The sequence below is a fragment of the Pelodiscus sinensis genome, chromosome 16 (genome assembly GCF_049634645.1).
Source record: "Pelodiscus sinensis isolate JC-2024 chromosome 16, ASM4963464v1, whole genome shotgun sequence".
Lineage (NCBI taxonomy): Eukaryota > Metazoa > Chordata > Testudines > Trionychidae > Pelodiscus > Pelodiscus sinensis.
The window spans coordinates 39,640,854-39,663,226 of NC_134726.1; the positions used below are offsets into that span (position 1 = coordinate 39,640,854).

Sequence of the window (22,373 nt, forward strand, 5' to 3'; positions counted from 1 at the left end):
GTTCCCCCCCAGCCAGCCCTGCTTCCCACCGGCCGGTTCCCCCCCAGCCAGCCCTGCTTCCCACCGGCCGGTTCCCCCCCAGCCAGCCCTGCTTCCCACCGGCCGGTTCCCCCCCAGCCTGCCCCACTTCCCCCCCAGCCTGCCCCGCTTCCCCCGACTGCCTCCCAGCCAGCCCTGCTTCCCGCTGGTCGGTCCCCCCCCCCCCCCCCGGTCTCCCACGGCCAGCCCCGCTCCCCCAACTCCCTTCTGGCCAGCCCTGCTTCCCCCGACCCCCTCAGCCAGCCCTGCTTCCCACCGGCCGGTTCCCCCCCAGCCTGCCCCACTCCCCCCGACCCTCTCCCAGCCTGCCCTGCTTCCCACCGGCCAGTTCCCCCCCAGCCAGCCCCGCTCCCCCCGGCCCCCTCCCGGCCAGACCTGCTTCCCGCCAGTCGGTCCCCCCTCCCAATCTCCCATGGCCAGCCCTGCTCCCCTCCCGGCTGGTCCATCACCCCATCTGAGATCAAGTGCGTCCAGTATTTTTTTTAAACCACCTGGTAACCCCAGGTGGGAGGGGAGTGCAGAGGTTGGGGTGAAGGCTGCAAAATGCTGGGGTTAGGGGCACAGTGTAGGAGTTAGGGAGCAGGAGTTAATAGCAAAGGGGGCATGGGATGGGGGTCCACGGGTGGGGAAGCCCATGGCAGCCAAGGGAAATGGGGAAGGGGTGATGGACAGGAGGAGGCTGGCCAGCACTCGGTGACTACTGGGTTAAACTCAGGTAGCTCAGGGTGTGGGCAGGGAGGCAGAAGAACCAGTGGGCTACAGAGCTGAAATGTGAATTGTAAGTAGATACCTGTTGCCCTTTCTCTTCGCCTGTGAGTTCTGAGTTAGGAGCTGGAGGAAGCAAGATGAAGTCACCAGACAGAACTACCGGAGATATTGGGCCTGGGAGCGGACAGGTCCTGGGAGCACGGAGCACGAGGAGATAAAGAAATGTATGTTTAGTCGCGGTCAGGGTATTTTTGGTTAAACTTCTCTGGAGAAATCCATGTGCCTCCTTCCCCCAGTCACTGTACCTGAGCTGTGCCAGAGATGCCATTTTTTCTTGGTGTTTTGATCTGCTATTTTCTCAGTTGCTCTGTAACACTGAGCAGCCACGTCTGCTTTCCCAAGGAGACCCTTTTGGTTTGTTAATACAATCCCCTTTTGAAGGTGATGATTTGCTTCTTGTGTCCTGGGAGGCAACCGGAGGCCTGTGTGCCTGCCGAGGCTCAAGGGCCAGCTATCAGAATTGCAGTTTGCTTCCTGTGGGGTTTTTTCTATTTTCAAGCTCTCTTGTGGCAAAAGTGCTTGGGGTGGCCCTCGGGGAGAAGTTTAGGCATTTCTTCCTGGTCTTCGGGGTGCAGCCTATGGCCCAGGGCCCGTCAATCTGTGACTCTGGGGACTGTTAAGCAGAAGCCTGTACAGCCAAGGTATTTTTAAAGTCTCTTGCAGGGCCCTCGGAGTGCCAGAGCGGGGACCAGCCCTGACGGGAGCACCATGCCCTGGGGAGGGCAGAGGCGCAAAATACAAGTTTGCCCAGAGTGTAATTTTCCCTAAGACCAGACCTGTATCCAGTATTAGGATGAGTGCCCGTGTGCGCTTTCCTGTCTGCTTATCCAAAGATCATGTTCATACATGTACATTCGTGCTTCGACAACTCAGAGGGGAGAGGAGGAGAAGGGGGAGGAGAGGACAGCAGGGAAGGAAAGGGAAGAGGAGAGGGAGGACGGGAGAGGAGGCTACAGGAGAACTGGTGGGACTGGAGCAGGAGGAGAGGAGAGGAAGGGGGTAGAGGAGGAGAAGGCAGGGGAGGGGAGGACAGGTGGGACTGGAGCAGGGGCAGGAGGAGAGGAGGGGAGGGGAAGGGGGGAGAGGAGGAGAAGGGAGGGGAGGGGAGGACAGGTGGGACTGGAGCAGGGGCGGGAGGAGAGAAGAGGAGGGGAAGGGGGAGAGGAGGAGAAGGGAGGGGAGGGGAGGACAGGTGGGACTGGAGCAGGGGCAGGAGGGGAGAAGAGGAGGGGAAGGGGGAGAGGAGGAGAAGGGAGGGGAGGGGAGGACAGGTGGGACTGGAGCAGGGGCAGGAGGAGAGGAGAGGAGGGGAAGGGGGGAGAGGAGGGGAGGGGAGGACAGGTGGGACTGGAGCAGGCGCGGGAGGAGAGGAGGGGAAGGAGAAGGGGGGAGGGGAGGGGAGGACAGGTGGGACTGGAGCAGGGGCAGGAGGAGAGGAGGAGAAGGGAGGGGAGGGGAGGACAGGTGGGACTGGAGCGGGGGCAGGAGGAGAGGAGGGGAGGGGAAGGGGGGAGAGGAGGAGAAGGGAGGGGAGGGGAGGACAGGTGGGACTGGAGCAGGGGCGGAAGGAGAGGAGGAGAAGGGAGGGGAGGGGAGGACAGGTGGGAGTGGAGCAGGGGCGGGAGGAGAGGAGGGGAGGGGAAGGGGGGAGAGGAGGAGAAGGGAGGGGAGGGGAGGACAGGTGGGACTGGAGCAGGGGCAGGAGGAGAGGAGGGGAAGGGAGGGGAGGGGAGGACAGGTGGGACTGGAGCAGGGGCGGGAGGAGAGTGCCATTCCAGGCGTCTGTAGAGCGGAATGAATGATGCTCTCTAATTAACACTGCCCGGGCGATGGGTCTGAATTATTTAAGCACAGCTGGAGAGGGGTTCCTGTGCACGTCTGTGTCTGAAGGTGCCTCTCTCCATGTCGGGCTTTGCGTGTGTGTGGGGGGGGGAGTCTAGCTGTAGATAGAGCTGTCTAAAATCTAGAGGGATAATGGAGATGGAAGGGGAGTGCACCACGTCCTCCCTCCCTCCCTCCCCAGCGGAGCGGGATTCCCAGAACGGATTACGAGATCTTGTCCAATGGCATTTGCAGCCTCGCTTGGCCCTGGGCTTTTGCAGTTACACGCTCAGTTTTGCTTGTCTGCCTTGGTCTGAAGATGCCTTGCGACTGCTGATGGTTAATCACAATTGTACAGGCCTAAAGAGGGAAGATTTTCTCTAATCCCCTTTCAGTGGCCTCCAAACGGGGGCTCAAGCAAAGATGACTAACGACAGACATGATTAAACTAATTGAGTAGGTGAAGCTTTGATGGGAGCCCTCCAGAGCCCAGGTATGGCTGTGGGGGACTGGACTCTAATTAGCCAAATAGCAAACCCAGCCCTCCGTGCTGCAGTATTTGAATTCAGGAGACAGGGCGGGGGAGGAGGGGTCAGGGATGCCTTTTTCTCTGTATTGTTGTGCTGCAAAGGGCCACCTGGTCTGATCTAACGAACGGGACAGCAAACCCAGGTTCTAATAGCCAGGCATGCGTCCCCCGCTGCCCGACACCTGGACGGCCTCTCGCCCGGGCTTCCCTGTGCCATGCGTTCGCCTCTCCCGCTCTAGGGAGATGCAAAGGCCATGAAACATGCCTGTGCCGCTCTCCACAGAAGGTGGGAGACTAGCCTAGTGAATTACAGGAGCAGACCCCGCTCCCCTCCAGCCAGGCTGATCTCCAGGGGCTGCGCACAGGGGAGAGGGGAAGGCTGGTGTTAACGGACATGTTCTAGCCATGCACTCCCCATGGGGAGGGAGAACCGGACGGGTTCATGGTAGCGGTGTGGGCGCCAGGCTGCAGGTCTGACCCCCAGGCAGTAAGTCTGACCCCTCTGCAGCATCCACCTCCATGAAGCATCTCGTCAGACTGACGCTCTGAGGTAATTTCCTGGCAGAAACAAGCGTTTTAAAATCCTCGTTAGCCAGTTCTCCTCTAGGCGGGCGGCAGGGGCGCTCTTCACCGTGGGCAGCGCTGAGCTTGGTGGAGCAGGAAGCACAAAGGAAGCCTGGCTCCCCTCCCAGACTCCAAAGGGGGACAGGGCGTTATCGGGAGGGTCGCCTTGGGCCAGGATGCGGAGGCTGACCGTGACTGTGTTGGATGTGAGGGGGCACCGCAGCCTTGTAGCGCCGCCTAGCCCCTCCCGAATCAAACTCCCAAGCTACGTCGTGCGGCGAAACAGACTGCAAAGTGCGAGCGGGAGAGCCAAGGGCCCCAACGCCATCGGACCATGTGTCACAGGCGGGGCAAGCCAGGCTGCTGTGGCATGGCCTGTAAGGACTAGCCAGGGAAACGCTCAGGAGGAGCTAGGCACGAGTGGCCCAGGTTTAGCTCCACAGTGACGCACAAACTCCTGTTGAACCCTCGCAGGCCCCTAAGCTCACTGGGCGCCTACGTTTTCGGAGCCAGTGTTTCTGTCTCCACCTCGGCATCCTGGGCCCTCTCTCCTGCCCTCGCCCCAGGCCAATTCCCAAGCCGAGGAAGGGGAGAGCTCTCTGGCTCCCTGCGCTGTATGCAGGGCCTGGGCTGGCAGCGCTCATGCTCAGAGGCTGCCCATGGATTGGGTCCCATTGACAAGCCAAGCAGATGAGGGGGAGGAAGAAGAAATGGTAGTGCCCAGTGGTTAGAGCACACGTCTCTTCCAACGGGGATAGATATGGGCACGGTCATTGGGCCAGAGGGGGAGCGTGGGAGTGTTCCCTGCGTGGGGCAGGAGGCGGGAGACCCTGCGTTAGGGTTGTTCTTCCATCATGGAACAGCATCAAAGGAGAGATGGAGGGGCCCCAGCCCCCAGCGCAATGTCCCATAGCCTGGGCAGTGGGAGGGCCCAGTTCAAGTCCTGCCTCCCCCTGTGGCGGAGGGGAAATGACCCTTCCCCTCAGAGCAGACAGCGTGATGCACATTGGTAACGACTCCTCAGCAGAGCAGGCTGCGGGGGCCGGGTTGGCCGCGCCAGGCAGCTGGAGAGACTGGAGCTCAGGAAAGTTTCACAGCGTGTCCATGGCCGCAGAGGGAGTCTGTGTCAAAGCCAGGCTTTGAGCTGGAGAGCCTGTGCTGAGTCCACGAGACCAGCCGGCACCAGGACCGTCCCTGCGCGTGGCTGATCACTGCTCGGGAGGGAGAGCGAGGAACGAGGTGTGGAGAGAGCTGCTCAGCCATTCCAGCCAATGCCACGTTATTTCAACAAATAGGCTCTTGAATGAGGGATGTTACGGGCTCACCGGCACCCTGCCGGGCTGAAGCAACCCCTGGCTGCCGGATCCTGTGTAAGCGGTTAACCATTGACTGATTCAATAGGATTTTAACGCCCTATTTTGAAGATGTAGGGACAGACTCCCAGTGGTCCTACATCTCTAGCAGAGAATTTGCCAACTGGGAAGAGAAGACTTGCTGGACTGGATCAGAAGCATGGACTAGGGTTGCCAGGTGTCCGGTATTGCCCTGGACAGTCCGGTGTTTTCTCCTCTCATCTGGTAAAAAAAGGCAGAAAATATTGGACACCTCAAATGTCCGGTATTTTCGGATTTTTTCCTGTCCAGGAGGCGAAAATCCTGGGTGCTAACCTGGTTCTGCAGGGGAGCTGTCCGGCCTGGAGCAGGAAGACAAGATGGCGGATGGCTGCCAGCAGCCTGTTAGGGCTAAAAAGCATTTCTTAAAGGGGCCATGCTGATTTTTAAAATGTTTTTGGCTTAACTCTCGGGGTCCGTGGGGGTTTTTTGTTTTTTTTTCCTCAACTTTTCCCCGGTGTTTGTTTTTTTGGGGTGGGGGTGGGGTAAGATGGTGTTTGGTATTTTTGGTTAAACCGTCTGGCAACCCTAGCATGGACCCCTCACCGAAGTAGCCTGCCTCTGAGACTGGCTGGGACCACTTACGAAAATCACTGCAGGGGACGGCCATGGCCTAGCAAAAGCTTTTTCCTAATTCCTGTTGGTCAGAGGTTGGCTTGTGCCCTAAATGTGTGCCAGGCTCAGACTGTCAATGGGAGAGTGAAGAAGCAGGATACGCCCCAGAAGGCAGTTTCTTCCTTGCCTTCCCGGCACTGCTGGTCTCCAGGTGAGAGAGACCTGGGGCAAGAGTCTCCATCTTCCTGGCTCCAGGATGTGGCTCCAGAGTGGAGAGCGAATGCCACGCGTAGGGGCCTTCCAGCTCACAACACAAACTAGCCCATTAAAAACGTTCTTGGACACGTTGCTAGCAGCCTGGTGAAGTTTCAAAGTCCACAAATATTTCCCGGTGTGATTGAACAGCAGCCCTGTTTTCAGACCGTCTCTAGCTCTGGATTTGACGCTGTTGCGGTTTCATTAAACCCCTATTGATGTGAATGTGTTTCTGATTCCGGTAGGAAAGTAAAACCAAACAGATGGGTTGTGACACACGCTGTCTGAAACAAAGGGTTTCACAGCTGCTCCTCCTGGCACTTCCTGCTTTTCCGTGGCTTGGAGCAAGCCAGCTTTGAGCATGGGTGCAAATAGAGTGCCCAAGTAAGAATGGTTCACATGGTATTGAATTAACCCAGAAAAAGGACAGGACCTGTCTCTATTGACAGACCCGACATTTAAATTTCTGGTCCAGGGTGCTGTTGAAAGTTAGTAGGAAGAAGGTTTCCAACAATATACGTCACGTAAGTCTAAGGATAGTGGGCAGACACTTTTACACTGCCTGTTCCACATGTGGGACATGGATTTCAGTGCTGGCCACTGCATTTGCGGGGGCTCAATTCCACTGAAGATTCAGCACACGGTTGCTGAGATGCTCAGGGAAAGGGAGGGTTTTACAAACGAGGCGAGAGAGACAAAACGGAGTTATTTAGCTTTGCGCAAAGACGATTAAGAAAGAACACAATTGAAGTTGTAAAGCCAGAGAGATGATGGTTTGATCTGTTGGAGGCTGCTGGACAGACCAGAAGTAGGGATTATAGGCTTATTTTAAGGAGGAATATATGCCTCCATCGTACAAATTTCAGGTGGCACCTTACAGTGCGCAGTGAATAGGAGACGGACTTACAGGGAAGGTGGTGGAGTGTAACACGTTAACATTAATGTGCTTAAGCCTGTGGAATGTAACACATTAAATGAGTTCTGGGCATGCGAGGAACCAGCTGCGGAGTTGGCAGGAAAGTTACTGCTGGTCTTATACCCAAGGGAAGGCCTGTAGGGGAGACTGGCTGCCCATCTCTAGTATTCGTGACAAGCAGATGTGCCTGGCACTGCTCAGTTAGTTGTTTTGGAAAATGAAAGGAAAATGTACCTGCTTCATTGTAATGATCGTATTTAAAACCACAGTGTTATTTTTAACTTTTTAAAAACGGAAATTCCATCGAGTGTATTTTTTTTCTTGATCCCTATAAACTCTTCTCATTCACTGTTTTAACAAAAAAAGGCTATAGTCAACTTGGTTTCCAGTAACATTATCTTCTGTTTTTAAACCTTAAGCATTAATATAGCTGTGCCAAAACACAGCACAACTCCAAACTTGTCCATTTTATCTCTTTCCTGTAAGGTCTATTGAGAAGCATTCTTATTCCAGGTTCATCCTGGGGGTTTTTTGGCTCATCTTGGTTCAGTCTGTCAACGTGCACTCGGTTATGTCAGTTGTGAGGACTGTATGTGATTTGGTGAGTCTGTCTCTTTTCTGTTTGGTTTTATGAGAAGCAAATCCCATTCGAGGCACGTCCCATTTTCCTGGCACTACCGAACCCTTAAGTTATGATAACAGGAAGCTGCATACTGAATGTGGTGGTCCTGGTGTTTACCATTTAGGAGGAGTTCTTGATCAAACAGACAAACTCTCTGAAATACCTTGTAGATTGTTCACCTTTGCCATGTTCTCTCTTGTTCATCTCCTTATTAAATCTCCTTATTAAATCTCTTGTATAAGAGCCTTCCCAGGACTCTAATTATTTTGGTTGTCCTTCTCTGGCCTGTTCTATTTCTGCTGTCTCTTTGGGGGAGGGATGCAGTGCCATCTACCCGTGGCACACTGTGATAATATGTGACGTATCGGTCTCTCCCCTTTTCTGAATACAGCCCATATCTTTTTTCTTTTTGCCCACCACTGCTTTGAGTTGAGGCCTTTGTTGTGCTGCCCATAGTGGCACCTGGATCTTTCTCCGAGGTGCTCAGTCTCTTCGCAACACACCGGAGTGTAGGAGTAGCCGAGTCTTTTCCTTACAGGCTGAGGTTTCTTTAATTGGCTTGTTGCCCTCTTTGCCTCAGATTTGGGGGGAAGGGGTGGGTTGTTCCTCTGAAGTTCATCTGAGGATGAACTAGTCTGAACAATCTGGTGTTACCTACACATTCTGATGGCATGTGAGTCAATTCTCCGACTAGATCCCTGGGAAATATACGAAGTATCACTGCCCCGGGCATGGGTTCCCAGGATGCCCAGCTACTCACTTCCTCCTGTGATGAGCACCGAGCTCTCGTGCCCATTCTTTGTTCTCCATCTCTTAGCCAGTCACTAGTCGCTTGTCTGAAGATGCCTCAGCCAGTGAATTCCCACCCCACACGTTGCCCTTTAGTGTATCCCTGTGGGCAGGAGGGGCCATGTTGTACCGTAGGTGTCTACCATCTCTGGGTAGCAAACTTGTGCAGTGTTGGGCCCTTTTCCTGTTCTGCACATGCTGCCTGCAGTGGTTTTTAAGAGCAGCCAGAGGAACGCAGTATGTATGTTGTGTCTGACTCATCCACTCTCACCACATTTCTCTTGGGAGCAAAGTGCCCCCATAGACTCAAGGGCCTCAGATGGGTCTGGTCTTTGTGATGTAGGGATCTGTGCTAAGGAGAGCTCTGCAAGTTTGGGCAGTAGATCTCAGACGCACATCACAGAGTCCTAGGGGCTCGTACAACTGCACATCCTCTACTCAACTCAACGCGGGGGCCACAGTGATACTCACAGCACATGCCGAGGGCCGCAGCTTAAGTGTGGTTGCATAGACATCTTCTTTCGCACTGACGGGCATGAATACAAAGATTAAGGCCCCATTTAAGTCAGTTCTGCTGATATTAATAAAATGCACTGTTTACCCGATTTCCACCCATATGGCAGCACTTTGAATGAGCAATGACAGTCCAGGAATTTAACTACTAAAACGCATCTCAACAGAAGACCATTCTATTGACTCGCTGTTGTGAAGCACGTTCCCAGTGGGGACTATGTTCAAAGGATCCCACCCATGGGCCGCATGTTGAGCCCTGTGTAAACCCAAACCGCACTGTGGGCTGCAAACAAACGGGCTGTGGGCCGCATGTTGAGTAGCCTTGCTCTAATGTGATCTATGCCAGCATGTGCCTGCAATGCCCCCTCCGCCATGTGTATCGGCCACACCGGACAGTCTCTGCACCAAAGGGTAAACGGACATGAATCACACATCAGGAATGGGAACACACAGAAACCTGGAGGGGAACCTTTTAACCTGCCTGGGCACTCACTCCAGCATGGATTTACAAGTAGCCATCCTGCTATAAAGGAATTTTATCACCAATTACAGAGGGAGACTGCAGAACTGGAATTCATTTACAAGTTTGACACTGTTAACCTGGGCTTGAACAAAGACATGAACTGGCTGGCGCATTACAAAGCCAATTTCTCCTGCCATTAACATCTGCATTTCCACATCAAAAGGTATGTATGGGACACATCCAGCCCACTTCATTAGTCTCATTAGCACCAGTCCTACAATTGACAGTTCTTTTTTTTTGATGTTATGTATGTACATGTATATCTGGATCTCTGTGATTTCCACTCCAACTCATCTGATGAAGTGGGTTTTGCCCAAGAAAGCTCACGATCCTATCCAAGGACCACTTGTTGTTTTTAAAGTTACAGACTAACACAGCTTCCTCTCCGAGACTTTATCACAGCATACCGTAACCTGTTCACAAGAACCCTTTCAAAAGCCTTCAGGGCGGCTCCTTCTATAGAATGATATTGCCATAAGCCTTCATTCACCAAGCCATAATTTAATCTTATTCATAATTAACAGAATGTGTCCCCACCCAGGCCTGTTAAAATACCCAAACCTTCACAGAGGCAAGCCCAAGAATGCGTGGGACAAAACTGGAATATCCTAGCCCTTTCCATGGGATATGGGGAGTGATGGATGTTGCACTATTGCTGTCCATCCTGCTTTTGTTTAATTATCATTTTTGTATTGTTCTTGTCTCGGGAGACTCAATCTGGCAGGAATGGCGTGATGGATTATGTATGAAATCCAGGTCAACACGTCCAAGTATTACTGCCTTGTAATTTGCTGTGCCACAGAGGCCAATATAGATGCCGTGTGTTATTAATTATACCAATATATTTTCATGAGTAATGTGATTAATTAGGATGTATAACTCCAGACCTGTCCTGTTAGTGTGTTTGTTCTTGAATGGAACTGATTGACTCAGAGTGAGAATCAAAATCTGCAACATAGATTGTCACATTTGTTTACCTCTAAGATTCTTTCAGGAAAAAATAACATTCTATAAAATACATTTTTATGCATGGAAAATGGAAGGTACTGGGGATAGCGAGGGATGTCATCTGAATAGCAAGTCATAGCCTGGACTGCATGTAGCTCAGGATCAGGAAACCTGAATGGACAGACATGTTAAAAATTCCCTTGTCTTTGTTACTGATGGTTTCTGAAGAGGGCAAGGGGCTGGCTGGTATCAGGGAGTGAGTTTCAGCTGGCCAGACCAATTCAGCATGCACCCATGTTGGGGATCATAGAATCCTAGAGTTGGAGGAGACCTCAGGAGTCCTCGAGTCCAAGCCCCTGCTCAAATCAGGACCAATCCCAACTAAATCAACCCAGCCAGGTCTTTGTCAAGCCAGGACTTAAAAACCTCTAGGGATGAAGAATCCACCATCTCCCTACGTAATCTATCCTAGTGCCTCCCCACCCTCCTAGGGAAATAGTTTGTCCTAATCTCCAACCTAGACCTCCCCTCCTGTAACTTGAGCCCATTGCTCCTCGTTCTGCCATCTGCCGCCACTGAGAACAGCCTCTCTCCATCCTCTTTGGAACCTCCCTTCAGGAAGTTGAAGGCTGCTCTCAAATCCCCCCTCACTCTTCTCTTCTGCAGACTAAATAAGCCCAAATCCCCAGCCACTCCATGGAGTCATGTGCTCCAGCCCCCTAAGCATTTTTGTTTCCCTCTGCTGGACTTTCTCCAATGTGGCCACATCCCTTCTGTAATGGGGGGATGGGCAGAACTGGACACAATACTCCAGATGTGGCCTCACCAGTGCCGAATAAAGGGGAATAATCACTTCTCTAGATCTGCTGGCAACACTCCTCCTAATGCCCCCCAATGTGCCATCAGCCTTCTTGACTACAAGGCACCCTGTTGACTCAGATCCAGCTTCTCATCCACTGCAATCCCCAGATTTGCCAAACTGCTGCTTAGCCTGTCAGTCCCCAGCCTGTACCAATGCTTAGGATTCTTCCGTCCCAAGTGCAGGACTCTGCACTTGTCCTTGTTGAACCTCATCAGATTTCTTTTGGCCCAATCCTCCAATTTGTCCAGATCACTCTGGACCCTCTCCCTGCCCTCCAGCGTATCTATGTCTCCACCTAATTTAGTGTCATCTGTGAATATGCTGAGGGTGCAACCCATCCCCTTATCTAGGTCATTAATAAAGATTTTGAACAAAACCGGCCCCAAACCGATCCTTGGGGCACCCTGCTTGAAACCAACTGCCAACCTGACATCAAGCCATTGATCACTTCCCATTGAGCCAGACCATCTAGCCAACTTTCCAGCCATTTTACAGTCCATTTATCCAATCCATACTTCCTTAACTTGTTGACAAGAATATTGTGGGAGACCGTATCAAAAGCTTTGCTAAAGTCAAGATATATCACATGTTCACAGAGCCAATTACCTCATTATAGAAGCTAATCAGATTGGTCAGGCACAACTTGCCTTTGGTGAAGCCATGTGGACTATTCCTGATCACTTTCCCCTCTTCCAGGTGCTTCCAAATGGATTCCTTGAGGATCCCCTCCATGATTTTTCCGGGGACTGAGGTGAGGCTGACTGGTCTGTAGTTCCCCAGATTCTACTCCTTCCCGTTTTTAAAGGTGGGCACTACATTTGCCTTTTTCCAATCACCTGGGATCTCTCCCGATCTCCATGCGTTTCTAAATAGTTCTTAACCTGTTCTTTCCGCGGACTGCCCACCTCCTTCCCATACTGTGTTGCCTAGTGCAGTAGCCTGGGAGCTGACCTTGTCTGTGAAGACAGAGGCAAAATACATATTGAGTACTTCAGCTTTTCCCACATCATCTGTCACTAGGTTACCTCCCTCATCCAGTAGGGGCCCCACCCCCTCTCTGATCACCCTCTTATTTCTAACATGCCTGTAGAAACCTTTCTTGTTACCTTCACATCCCTTGCCAGCTGCAATTCCAATTGCACTTTTGCCTTCTTGATAACTCCCTGGCATTCTTGAGCAATATATATACAGGCAGTCCCCGGGTTACATGGATCCAACTTACATCAGATCCCTACTTACAAACGGGGTGAGGCAACCCCGCACTAGCTGCTTCCCCCCAGCAGACCAGGGAGACGTGAAGCTAGCGCCCCCCCTCCCCCCCAGCAGACCAGGGAGACGCGGAGCGGCTTTTCTCAGCAGACACCTCAGCTTGAGAATAAAGGACTGAGGGAAGTGAGGTGTGGGAGAATAAAACTGAGCTCTGGAGAAATGTTTGGCTAGAGTTTCCCCTACAATATGAACAAACCTACAGTCCCTATCTTGTACGTAACCCGGGGACTGCCTGTATATACTCCTCCCTGGTCACATGTCCAAGTTTCCACTTTTTGTCAGCTTCCTCTACGAGATGTAAAAGGTTAACGGGGTACCCAGTAAGCATTAGCCTTACCGGCATGTTTAAGGGGTAACCAGTTAACCAGAGGGCCAGGGATGGAGCAGCTCCCTGCCCACCTGCTCAGGGTGTGGTGGGGCCAGCTGGAGCAGCCCCCGCCTGCCCATGTGGCTGCTGTGGGCTGGCCGGCAGGACCCCCGGTGGCAGGGGCCCCTGCCTGGAGCAGCCCCTGCCCAGGTTAACCAGTTAAAAGGTTCCAATTAAATAATTTAACTGGCTAACACTTTTCATGGGTATTTACATCCCTAGCCAATGTACTAGGGTTACAATTTGTAACTAAACGGTGCCATGTAATATATCACTGGAAAACTAACAACACCCTGATCATTAATTTTCCTTTCCTATGCAAAGCATGCATGGGATTTGCCTCGTGCGTTATGGATCTTAGTGGAAAGACTAAAATGTGTTTAAACCAGGTAAGTCAGGGGGACTTGGTAAACTGGTCTGTCCTACGCAAGGAGTGTCTGTTCTGCTTGGCCATTGAAATGCCATTTAAATATTAGGTAACCAAGCTATGAAGCTAACAAGCGGGGCAGGAGACCGTGCGGTGTCTGCACCCCCAGGAGAGACAGGCTTGGTCTGGGTGTTACCTTTCCAAGCTTTGCTGGTCTATGAAGACGGGAGGTCTGACCCTTACTTGACAAGCAGTTGGATCCACTGATTCAATAATACTGCAGCAGAGTAGTTTCTCAAGTGAGATGCCTTCTGAATGCCTAGGACACGCTGGTGATTAATGTCCCTGGGAACTGTGTGTATTAACTAGGCCTGTACAATCCCGTTGAATCAGTCAACTGGTTAAACATTAACTGACCCCTGGGCAGGGTTTGGACCCTCTGAGGAATCCTTTCTGGACCACTTCCCACCACTGCCCTCTCTGCTTCCAGTCCCAGAGAAGAATGAAGAAAATCCAGCAGGAAAAGCACAGTCAGCCCCAGCCAGGCTCTCACTCCTGGTGCCAGGGAGGCCTCAGAGTATGCCTGCGTTTCTCCCCAGCCTGCCCCTTCTGAGCTGCTCCCTCTTCAGCCTGTCTCCACGTGGTGCATGCTCTGCAGGGGAGAGGGGCAGAGCTAGCTGGGCCCAGTCTCGTAACCTCTTCTGTCCCAGCGTGTAGAGTCCTGCAGGTCTGGGATCTCCTCTGCTCATTTGTGCGGGAGTGGAGTTGGCTACAAAGAACCAGGGAAATGTCGGGACCTGCTTTATAGCTGTGGTCACACTTGCAGGTAGGGCTGCAGATACCAATTTTGTATCCACGCAGGGCTCTGCCAGTGGGGCTTGTATCTCCTATCACAGGTCCTCTCACTGGCTGGAACCACGGCTAGCAGAAACCAGCGTGTGGTGTGGGCCTGGAGCCAGGCTGCTGGGATCCGCGCTGCTGACCCAGGGCTGCCTTGCTCAGGGCATTTGACCTACATGCCTTAGATCGGCTGGGGCTATTGCAAGCTGGGAGCTATCCAGCAAAGCATTGCAAGACACTCAGGGAGACGGGTCTGGACTCAGCCCCAGAGGACCATGACACTGATGTCATCTTAGGTTTTGGTTAGGGTTTTCAGGCATGACGTGAGAGCACAGTCGCTAGTTGGAGCTAACTATCACCTAAAACTCTAGTCAAGGCACAAGCACATGCTAACGTGGTCACGGTACGGCCTACTAGGAAGGCTTGGCTTTAACGCACATGCTAAAGAGCCTGTGTAAGGTCGAGCTAGCGAATGTGCTCTATCGTCAGACCGTAAAACCCTCCTCCACACAAAGCCACAGATAATAAAACCTGAGCCCAGGAAGCCATCGGAAGCCACAGATCCAGTTGCATACTAGATCACACTGTTTGCCATTTATTTATTTCGCATTTTACTCGGCTCGGACGGTGACGTTAGACTCCCTTTTGCTTGCTGCAGCTCCTGCACAGTTCAATACTTCTGTGTTTGGGCTCCCAACACTGCAGAGGTGCATGTGATTTAAAACCAAACATAAAACCCCCCTCACTTGCTTTCCCAGTATTTATGACAAAACACTGAAGGATCCTTATCTGTCTGTGGCAGGTTTGTAAATCACTATTTTTCGCCTTTGCAAAGTCAAAACCCAGGGTGTAAATCTGGCTGACCGTGTGGTCCCTCAGAGGACTTGCTTTTGCCCTCAGGCACACTGCTGCTCCAAGAGGGGTTTGCACTGCACAGGGGAGCTTGATACGGTGTTGTCGATTTGTGTAGTTGGAGGACAGGCCGGAGCACTCGCAGTCCTGCAGCATTGTGGGAACTATCCCGTGGGGTTAGATTTCAGCCCAGGGCTTTGGGGTTAAACAGCAGTTTGCTTGGCTTCTTAACCTCCGTGGTAGCTTGGAGACTGAGGGTTAGAATCTCTCTCCTAGGCTATGTCTACCCAGCTTCCCTCTTCCACAAAAGCCTATGCAAATGAAGTGCAGATTAGCATATTGCCACACTTCATTTGCATACTTAATTAGGAGCTGTTTCGCGCAAAAAAACCCTCTTGTACAAGAGCCGTTCTTCCTGAAAAAATGAGGAAGAATGGCTCTTGCGCAAGAGGGGGGTTTTGCGCAAAAAGGCGTTGCATAGATTGCGCCTTTTCCCGCAAAATCTCTTGTGCAAAAACGGCTCCTATTTATGCAAATGAAGTGCAGCAATATGCTAATCTGCGCTTCATTTCCATAGGCTGTTGTGGAAGAGGGAAACTGTGTAGACGTAGCCGTAGTGCTCCTGCAGGACCAGACAAGAGTGATGCAGTTGCTGGGCTCAGGCGGGAGGAAGGCCCTCGTTAAACCTACGAGTGGTCCTGTGGCACCTTAGGGACTCACCAAAACGATTATAGCCATGAGCTTTCGTGGGCAAAACCCCCTTCCTCAGATGAACTGGAGTGAAAATAACAGAACCAAGAGATCTATACAACAGCAGAAGTACCTGTCCATTGCAGGACCCTTGTTAATGAGGCCAAGTCAGTGGGCTGGAAGTATCCCATACGTAGCCTTTGATGTGGAAATGCAGATACGACGGGGTGGGAGATGTGGCCCATCCAGCCCACCTACTTAGCTTCATTAACCCAGGTCCTACAATTGACAGCTACTCCTGCTGTTATTTAGATCTCCTAGTTTCTGTTCTTTCCACTCCAGTTCATCTGCGGAAGTGGGTTTTAGCCACAAAAGCTTGTGATTCTATATATTTTGGTTAGTCCCTAAGGTGCCACAGGACCTTGTTGTTTTTAAAATTACAGACTAACATGGCTGCCCCCGAGACTCATTAAAGCTTACTCTCTGCCGTGGACAGGAAGTGGTTATGTGCAGGACTCTGTGCAGTTCTTTGCTCTGGTGCGCATTGTGTGCAAACCTGCCGCTCACCCCAATCAGCAGTGCGCTGCATCCCCTGCCCAGGTGTGGAGAGCCCCGGCCCGAGATCTTTGTGCTCCAGCTACAATGTCACCCCTGAGCTGAGGACTGTTGTGTCTTTTGTTTCCATAAAGGTCAACGAAGAGTCATCCTCCTTTAAGTACCGAGAAGAGGCCTTCTACCTTCTGGTGCAAGAAGACATTGAACAGTAAGGCTGCTGTGCTGCGTTTCGTTTCTGAGCAGGCCCCAGCATGGAGACTGCTTCCCCCTTGGGCACTTTCCTTTTTGCGTGAATTTTGGGTGACCTAGCTCTGTGTCCCTGGCGCTGCCGGTGCAGTGGCACACGGGGCGTGTCCTGGTAGGGGTTAAATGTCCCTTTCACCTCATGGTAGCTGTAGCACTGTGTGGGGGCGTCCAGTCTTCATTTGAATCCCACTTGTCACTGTGAATGGGATGGAGGCTCCGTCCTAATGAACCAGGGCTCATCCCTGGCGACACGCAAGCCGTACTGCTGACCCATCCTGCCTGTTCGTTGGCTCAACGCCTAGCCCCCCAGCCCAGCTAGGATGAGCTTGCATGAGTCCCTGACTGGCTCTTTGAGCTCGCTTGTCGCAGTCACATGGGACGGCTCCGTGCTCAGATGGATTGAGACTCGGTTGCTTGCACCAGGCAGGATGGAGCCCTGGCTGCAAAGCCAGAGGTAGCTACCTGGAGAGAGGGTATCTGCACTCAGGCCCCCGGGGTGCACTGGGAGAAGCATTTCAGTCCCCTGCCGGATGTCAGGCTTTGCCCCTCACCTGCGCCCTGCTCTCCACCTGAGCTCTGCTGCTTTGCAGGCCAGATTCCCAGTCACTCCCCCTGTTCCAGATGTTACCCGCCTCGGTGGATGCAGGGGACTGTTTGTGGGTTATGCCACTTGGAGGATGCCTGGTGGTGACTCAGGGTTCCCACTGTCACTGATGTTCCCAACTGCTGCTTGTTTCTTTGCAGTGAGACCATCAGCTAGTTGAAATTAAATCTCTGCCCAGGGCAGATAGAGAGGCTGAGGGCTTTTGTGTTTGGGTAGGAATTGCAACGTACTGTTCTCCTGGCCTCCAGCGCCTACACTGCACAGTGTCACTGGTCCTTATGGGCTCCAGCGCCTACACTGCACAGTGTCACTGGTCCTTATGGGCTCCAGCGCCTGCACTGCACAGGGTCACTGGTCCTTATGGGCTCCAGCGCCTGCACTGCACAGGGTCACTGGTCCTTATGGGCTCCAGCGCCTGCACTGCACAGGGTCACTGGTCCTTATGGGCTCCAGCGCCTGCACTGCACAGGGTCACTGGTCCTTATGGGCTCCAGCGCCTGCACTGCACAGGGTCACTGGTCCTTATGGGCTCCAGCGCCTGCACTGCACAGGGTCACTGGTCCTTATGGGCTCCAGCGCCTGCACTGCACAGTGTCCCTGCTCCCTGTGGAGTCCAGAGCCTGCACTGCAAGGCATCACTGGTCCCTGTGGACTTACCTGCCCACACTGTACAGCATCACTGGTCCTAGTGGACTCCAGAGATTGCAACGTACTGAACTAGTGGGGAGATGCAGTGCAGTCCCCCGGAGCCCAGATGTGCTTGTCTCACCTACTGCTTCCTTTCTGAGCAATGAATAAGAACCTACGAATAACCACACGGGGTCAGACCCAAGGTCCATCCAGCCCAGTGTCCTGTCTGCCCACGGTGGCCAGTCCAGATGCCCTGGAGGGGGTGAACAGAACAGGGCAATTAGCATGCAAGCCATCTGCTGTCATCCAGTCTCAGCTGGCTGTCAAGGGACACCCACAGCAGGGGGTTACAGCCCAGATCATTTCGGCGAAAAGCCCGTGAAGGACCTGTCCTTCGTGACCTGATCCAGGTCTCTTCAGCCCAGGTATACTGTTGGCCCTCGCAACATCTGCTGGCAGGGCATTCTCTGGGCTGCGTGTGCACGGGGTGGGGAAGCACCTCCCTTGGTTTGCTGGAACCTGCTGCCTGGTGAAGTCATCAGGTGGCCCCTGGTTGATGTGGTATGTGAAGGTGTAAATAACACTTTCCGACTGCCGTGCTCGATTGTGCAGCCCTCTCGCCTACCCCCTCAGTCCGCTCTTACCAACGCTGCGCAGCCCGGCCCCTTTAACCTCTCCTCACCCCACATCTGTTTTGCTGCTCCTCTCGGGACTTTCCCCATTTCTAAGGTATCCCTTTTGAAATGGGGCTGCGACCTGGTGGTGCCTCGGGCCCCTCTCACTGGAAATGCCCAGGGCAGGGCAGGCTGCAAAGGGGAGCGCAGATACTCTCAAGACTGGCAGGTAACACTGAAGTTAAACTCCCCCACCAGTCACAAACGGTGCTGCTGATCTCTCACGCTGGTTATCGACAAGGGGAAAAAAGAGCAGTCACCGAGCCCCAAGTCTCTGGCTCCCAACAGCACCATGGTCCGGTACCGTGCCAAGTTATTTAAAAACTCTGCTCACTGTAGAAAATGTTCTTCTGACCCCAAGAGGCCATGCTACCGGGTCAGTATAGCTTTGGCTTCTCCCCACAATGCCACGGGCCAGCCACTCCTTTAGTGTCGTCTATTGTAAAGAAACACGAGAAAACCAAGATGTTAAATGGCCCAACAGGCACATACATACGGTGACGTCAAAGTCTATCAGCCTCGTAGCAGTGCTAGTGAGTGTGCTGGCTTGGAGGCCCCTCTGGAACACACCAGCAGCTGGGATGGGCCATCCAGTCCTTTCTTCGGAGCGTTCTTGTAGGAAGGCTGCACGGCGGACTGAAGGCAAAATGGAGAGGATGCAGCTGCCTTTCTGTAGTCCTTTGCCAGGCAGGTTTTTTCCTCTGCTCCAAACACCAGCTGCCCTGCACGTGGCCAGCAAGCCCGAGAGCTCTGTCCATAAGCAGCCCCCATGTTCCTTGCTGAGACATCAGGTGCAAATTTGACCTTTCAGGGGGTTCCTTGTACAGGCGATAGCCTTTGATGGGGAGGCCCCTCCGTGGCAGGAGCAAGGCAAGGAGGCAGCATGATTTGGGGGGCCCCCCGCACTCCCCGGCAGCGGCAGAAAGTAGAGCAACCTGCCCCGGCCCATTCCCTTGACTCCCAGCCATGTGGCTTGGGGAGGGGGTTCAAGGGAAGGGGCGGGAAGGGCAGCCACACGTCTGGGAGCCAAGGAGTCACTACGTGTTCTTAACACTATTGAGCATCTTAGTCCTTCCGCCACTTAACTTGGGGCTGGCTTTCTTGGCCCCCGCTGCACACTGAGCTCTCTGCAGTGATGCCTACAGCCCCTGTACGGTGTGTGGGAGGTTCACGTTTTCCCCTGCAGCGTGCATTCCTTTGTGCTCCTCAACGTTATCGGCCATCGTCTTGCCCATTCCCCTGGCTTGGCTAGGCCTCTCTGAAACTCCTCCCCATCTTCTCTGGTCCTGACCAACCTCAATCCCGTTGGGCAGGTCCACATAGCAATGAAAGTTCCATGACTGACCCAGGTCAGCTGAGCTGGGGGGCGTCTGAGGCACAAGGGGACAGAGGTTTGGATTATGAAAGTGAAATGATCCCCCTGCCGGAGCAATCCATTGAGGTGGGAAATCGAAGGCTTCTGGGTAGCAGCCAAGCAGGAACACACGGGAGTGCGTCTTTTAAGACCTGCATGGTGCAGGAAAGAGGACTCTTCAGTGGGGCCTGCATGAAAAGGGGAAATCTTTGGGCGGGATTGAAGATGGGACAAATGATCATTTCCAAAAGCTAGAGGGCAGCTCCCAGGTGGATCCAAGTGGAAGACCCAGACCCGAGAGGCAGGTTCGGGTAGAAGCGTGGATGGAAGATGTCCCAGCCTATGGAAATGGAAAGGGGGAGCAGGAAGTAGAGGAATAAAGACGGAGCAGATCAGAAGCTCCCGTGTGTCCGGGGCCTTGACGTGATTGGGTGGGAGAGCCATTTGTTACACCGTGTGATCTGCCCGTGGCCACAGGTAGCCCAAGCGGGTAGCTGGCAAGGCTCTCTGTGTAACTATCCACTCGTGCTGCCGGGTGTGCCGGGACAGAAGCGAGCCACAGCTCATATGTGACCCATGCTGAGCCAGTCCCGCCAACCCAGGAATGGCTAGTTACCAGCCCGGTGGGCCGGTGGGGAACGTGCCCCGGATGTGGCTATACCACAAAGACTCAAAGTGCTGCCAATGCCCCTTTGCCACCTGGCACCAGGGCTCCGTGGCGCATCCCTTAGTTAGGATTGGTTCCTGTCACCACAGAGCCTGGTGAAGAGAGTCACGGACAGGGCAGGCGTTTGTCAGGCAAAGAGCAGTGTAGCCACAACTTGGGGATGGTGACACAGGCTGAGAAACAGGCACCCGGTTCCTCTCTTCAAGCCTGCTGCCTATTAATGTAGTGGTCCTAGAGCTGCCCGGGTGAGATTCCTGCCTTTCGGACTAATTGTAGGCCCAGGGGCTCGTTACTAATACAGGCCTGAGCTCTCCGTTCCCAGGGCTGGCAGGATGGGTGCAGCCCTGTGGTCCAGCCATGCACTGGCAATGCAAGTCGCAGAGAAGCCACGTCCCACGTAAAACACCCTGACGTGGCCCAGCCCCACAGCATGCACGGCAAGGTTCCCCTTGGGAGCGGCCCAGTGTGGAGCCAGCAAAGCACTTACTTTGGGGGGGCAGTCCCCTTGCCACTCCTGTGGCTGGCAGAATAACAGCCACACACCGGACCAGGCCACAGCCAGTGGGGAGCAGGCCAGAGGCTCAGCCCACTCCCGTATGTGGCCCATCCACAAGCAGCGATACCAGGTGAGAGGAGAGAAATGCCTTTGATTTTACCCAGCCAGGTAGCTGGGGATCTCTCTGCCCCTTCCCCCAAGGCCCTAGCAGGTAGCTGTGACCCAAAGTCTTCCCTGCCCTAGGCAATGCCATTGCAACCAAGGGAGAGCTGTGATCTCCTAGCCTGGGATAGGCTCTGGACCAGCCTGCAAGCCCCACTTGCCTTCGCGTGACATGTACTGCTTGTCTGCCACTCCTCCAAGTGCCTGGGTAGCCGGGCAGAGTAGGCCAGCTCTTGCTTAACTTGCTTGACACAGATGAGTAGCATCTGTGTTCTTGGGGAGCTCTTGTTTGGCAATCCACCGCTGGGGTTAGCCCCTGTGGCTATGTGCTCATCTCACTCCCGGAGAGTGGGAGCAAAACTGCCTCTCTTCTCGCCTCGGCTCTCGGGGAGGAAACACTTCCCCCTCCCCCCGCTGAAATGCCTTTTAGAAGCGGTGGTCACCATCACAATGGAATCAGAGAGTGAGCCGCGACTCAGAGCAGCTCGCGATTGATAGGCTCTGGGCAGTTCGCGCTCACTCTGGGGATGGAGGATACCGAGGGACCCCTCGGCTGCTCGCGCACCATGACCGCTTGCAATTTCACTCCACTTGAAACTCATGCTCATGGAGATGGTGGAGATGAGAAATGTCTTTTACCGGAAGTCCCAGGCCCCCGACAGGTTGCTAACGGTGTTTTAATGCAGGGGGAGCCGCGGCGGGCTGGGAAGGAGCAGGGAAAGGGGAGCCGTCTTGGTAATTTGAGCTCACACAAGATTCCTGGAAGGCGGAGGAGCTCAAAACAAAGGGATTCGTTCAGTCTCCCTGCTGCCTTCCCCACACCGCGATGCCAGTGCCATTTGTGGCAGGCCAGCGCTGTGGCAAGTCCCGCTCTCCTTCCCTCCAGCCACTAGCGATGCTTTGTTTGTTCTTGGTCTGAGGTCCATTCGCCATCTCCCGCCCTTCGCTGTCCCCCGGGATCCGTCCCTTTCCGTTAGCTTCCCAGTGTCTTGGGTGCATGAGACCCAGGAAGGCCAAAGCGCCTGCGGACGAGGGATTCAGATCCTCAGGGCTGGCGCTGCTACACTCTGTTGTTTCTTTCTGAATTGCTCCTTTTCTCCTGTGGCTGCTGTTTTGTCAGGTTTCCTTTTATCTTCTCCGGCTCTGATCACAGCCCTTCTCCAGCTGCTGGCTCTGTCTGAGCCCAAAGAGCTGACGGGCTGCTGTCCTGCTGCAAGACGGGTGGGGGCAGAGACTGCAGGAGGGGGAGGAGGTGGTGCAGAGGACAGACTGACCAGGAAAGTAGGTCGTAGCTGCAGGAGAAAGGAATCCTACAGGCCCCACACACACCCGCCGGGGATGTGGGCACAAAGCGGACAGCCGCAGGGCTCTAGCAATAACTGCTCTGCATCCTCCAGTCACCCAGCGGCTGGACAGGGTTGGCCGGGGTGGCCACTCTGTCCCCAGTCCCATGGACCATTCACTGCCTAGGAAACAGCACCTGCCCGTTCTGGTTCTTGAGGTTC

General features: G+C 53.7%; 1 protein-coding gene across 4 annotated transcripts in view; it reads left to right on the plus strand.

Moving 5' to 3' along the window:
• Nucleotides 1-22,373, plus strand: part of TNRC6A (trinucleotide repeat containing adaptor 6A) — a 192,486-nt gene that overhangs the window by 48,556 nt on the left and 121,557 nt on the right. For all 4 annotated transcript variants that reach the window (XM_075899921.1, XM_075899922.1, XM_075899926.1 and 1 more), the window contains exon 3: nt 16,170-16,243. In XM_075899921.1, coding sequence (XP_075756036.1) covers nt 16,170-16,243 — 74 coding nt within the window. The remainder of the gene's footprint in view (nt 1-16,169; nt 16,244-22,373) is intronic.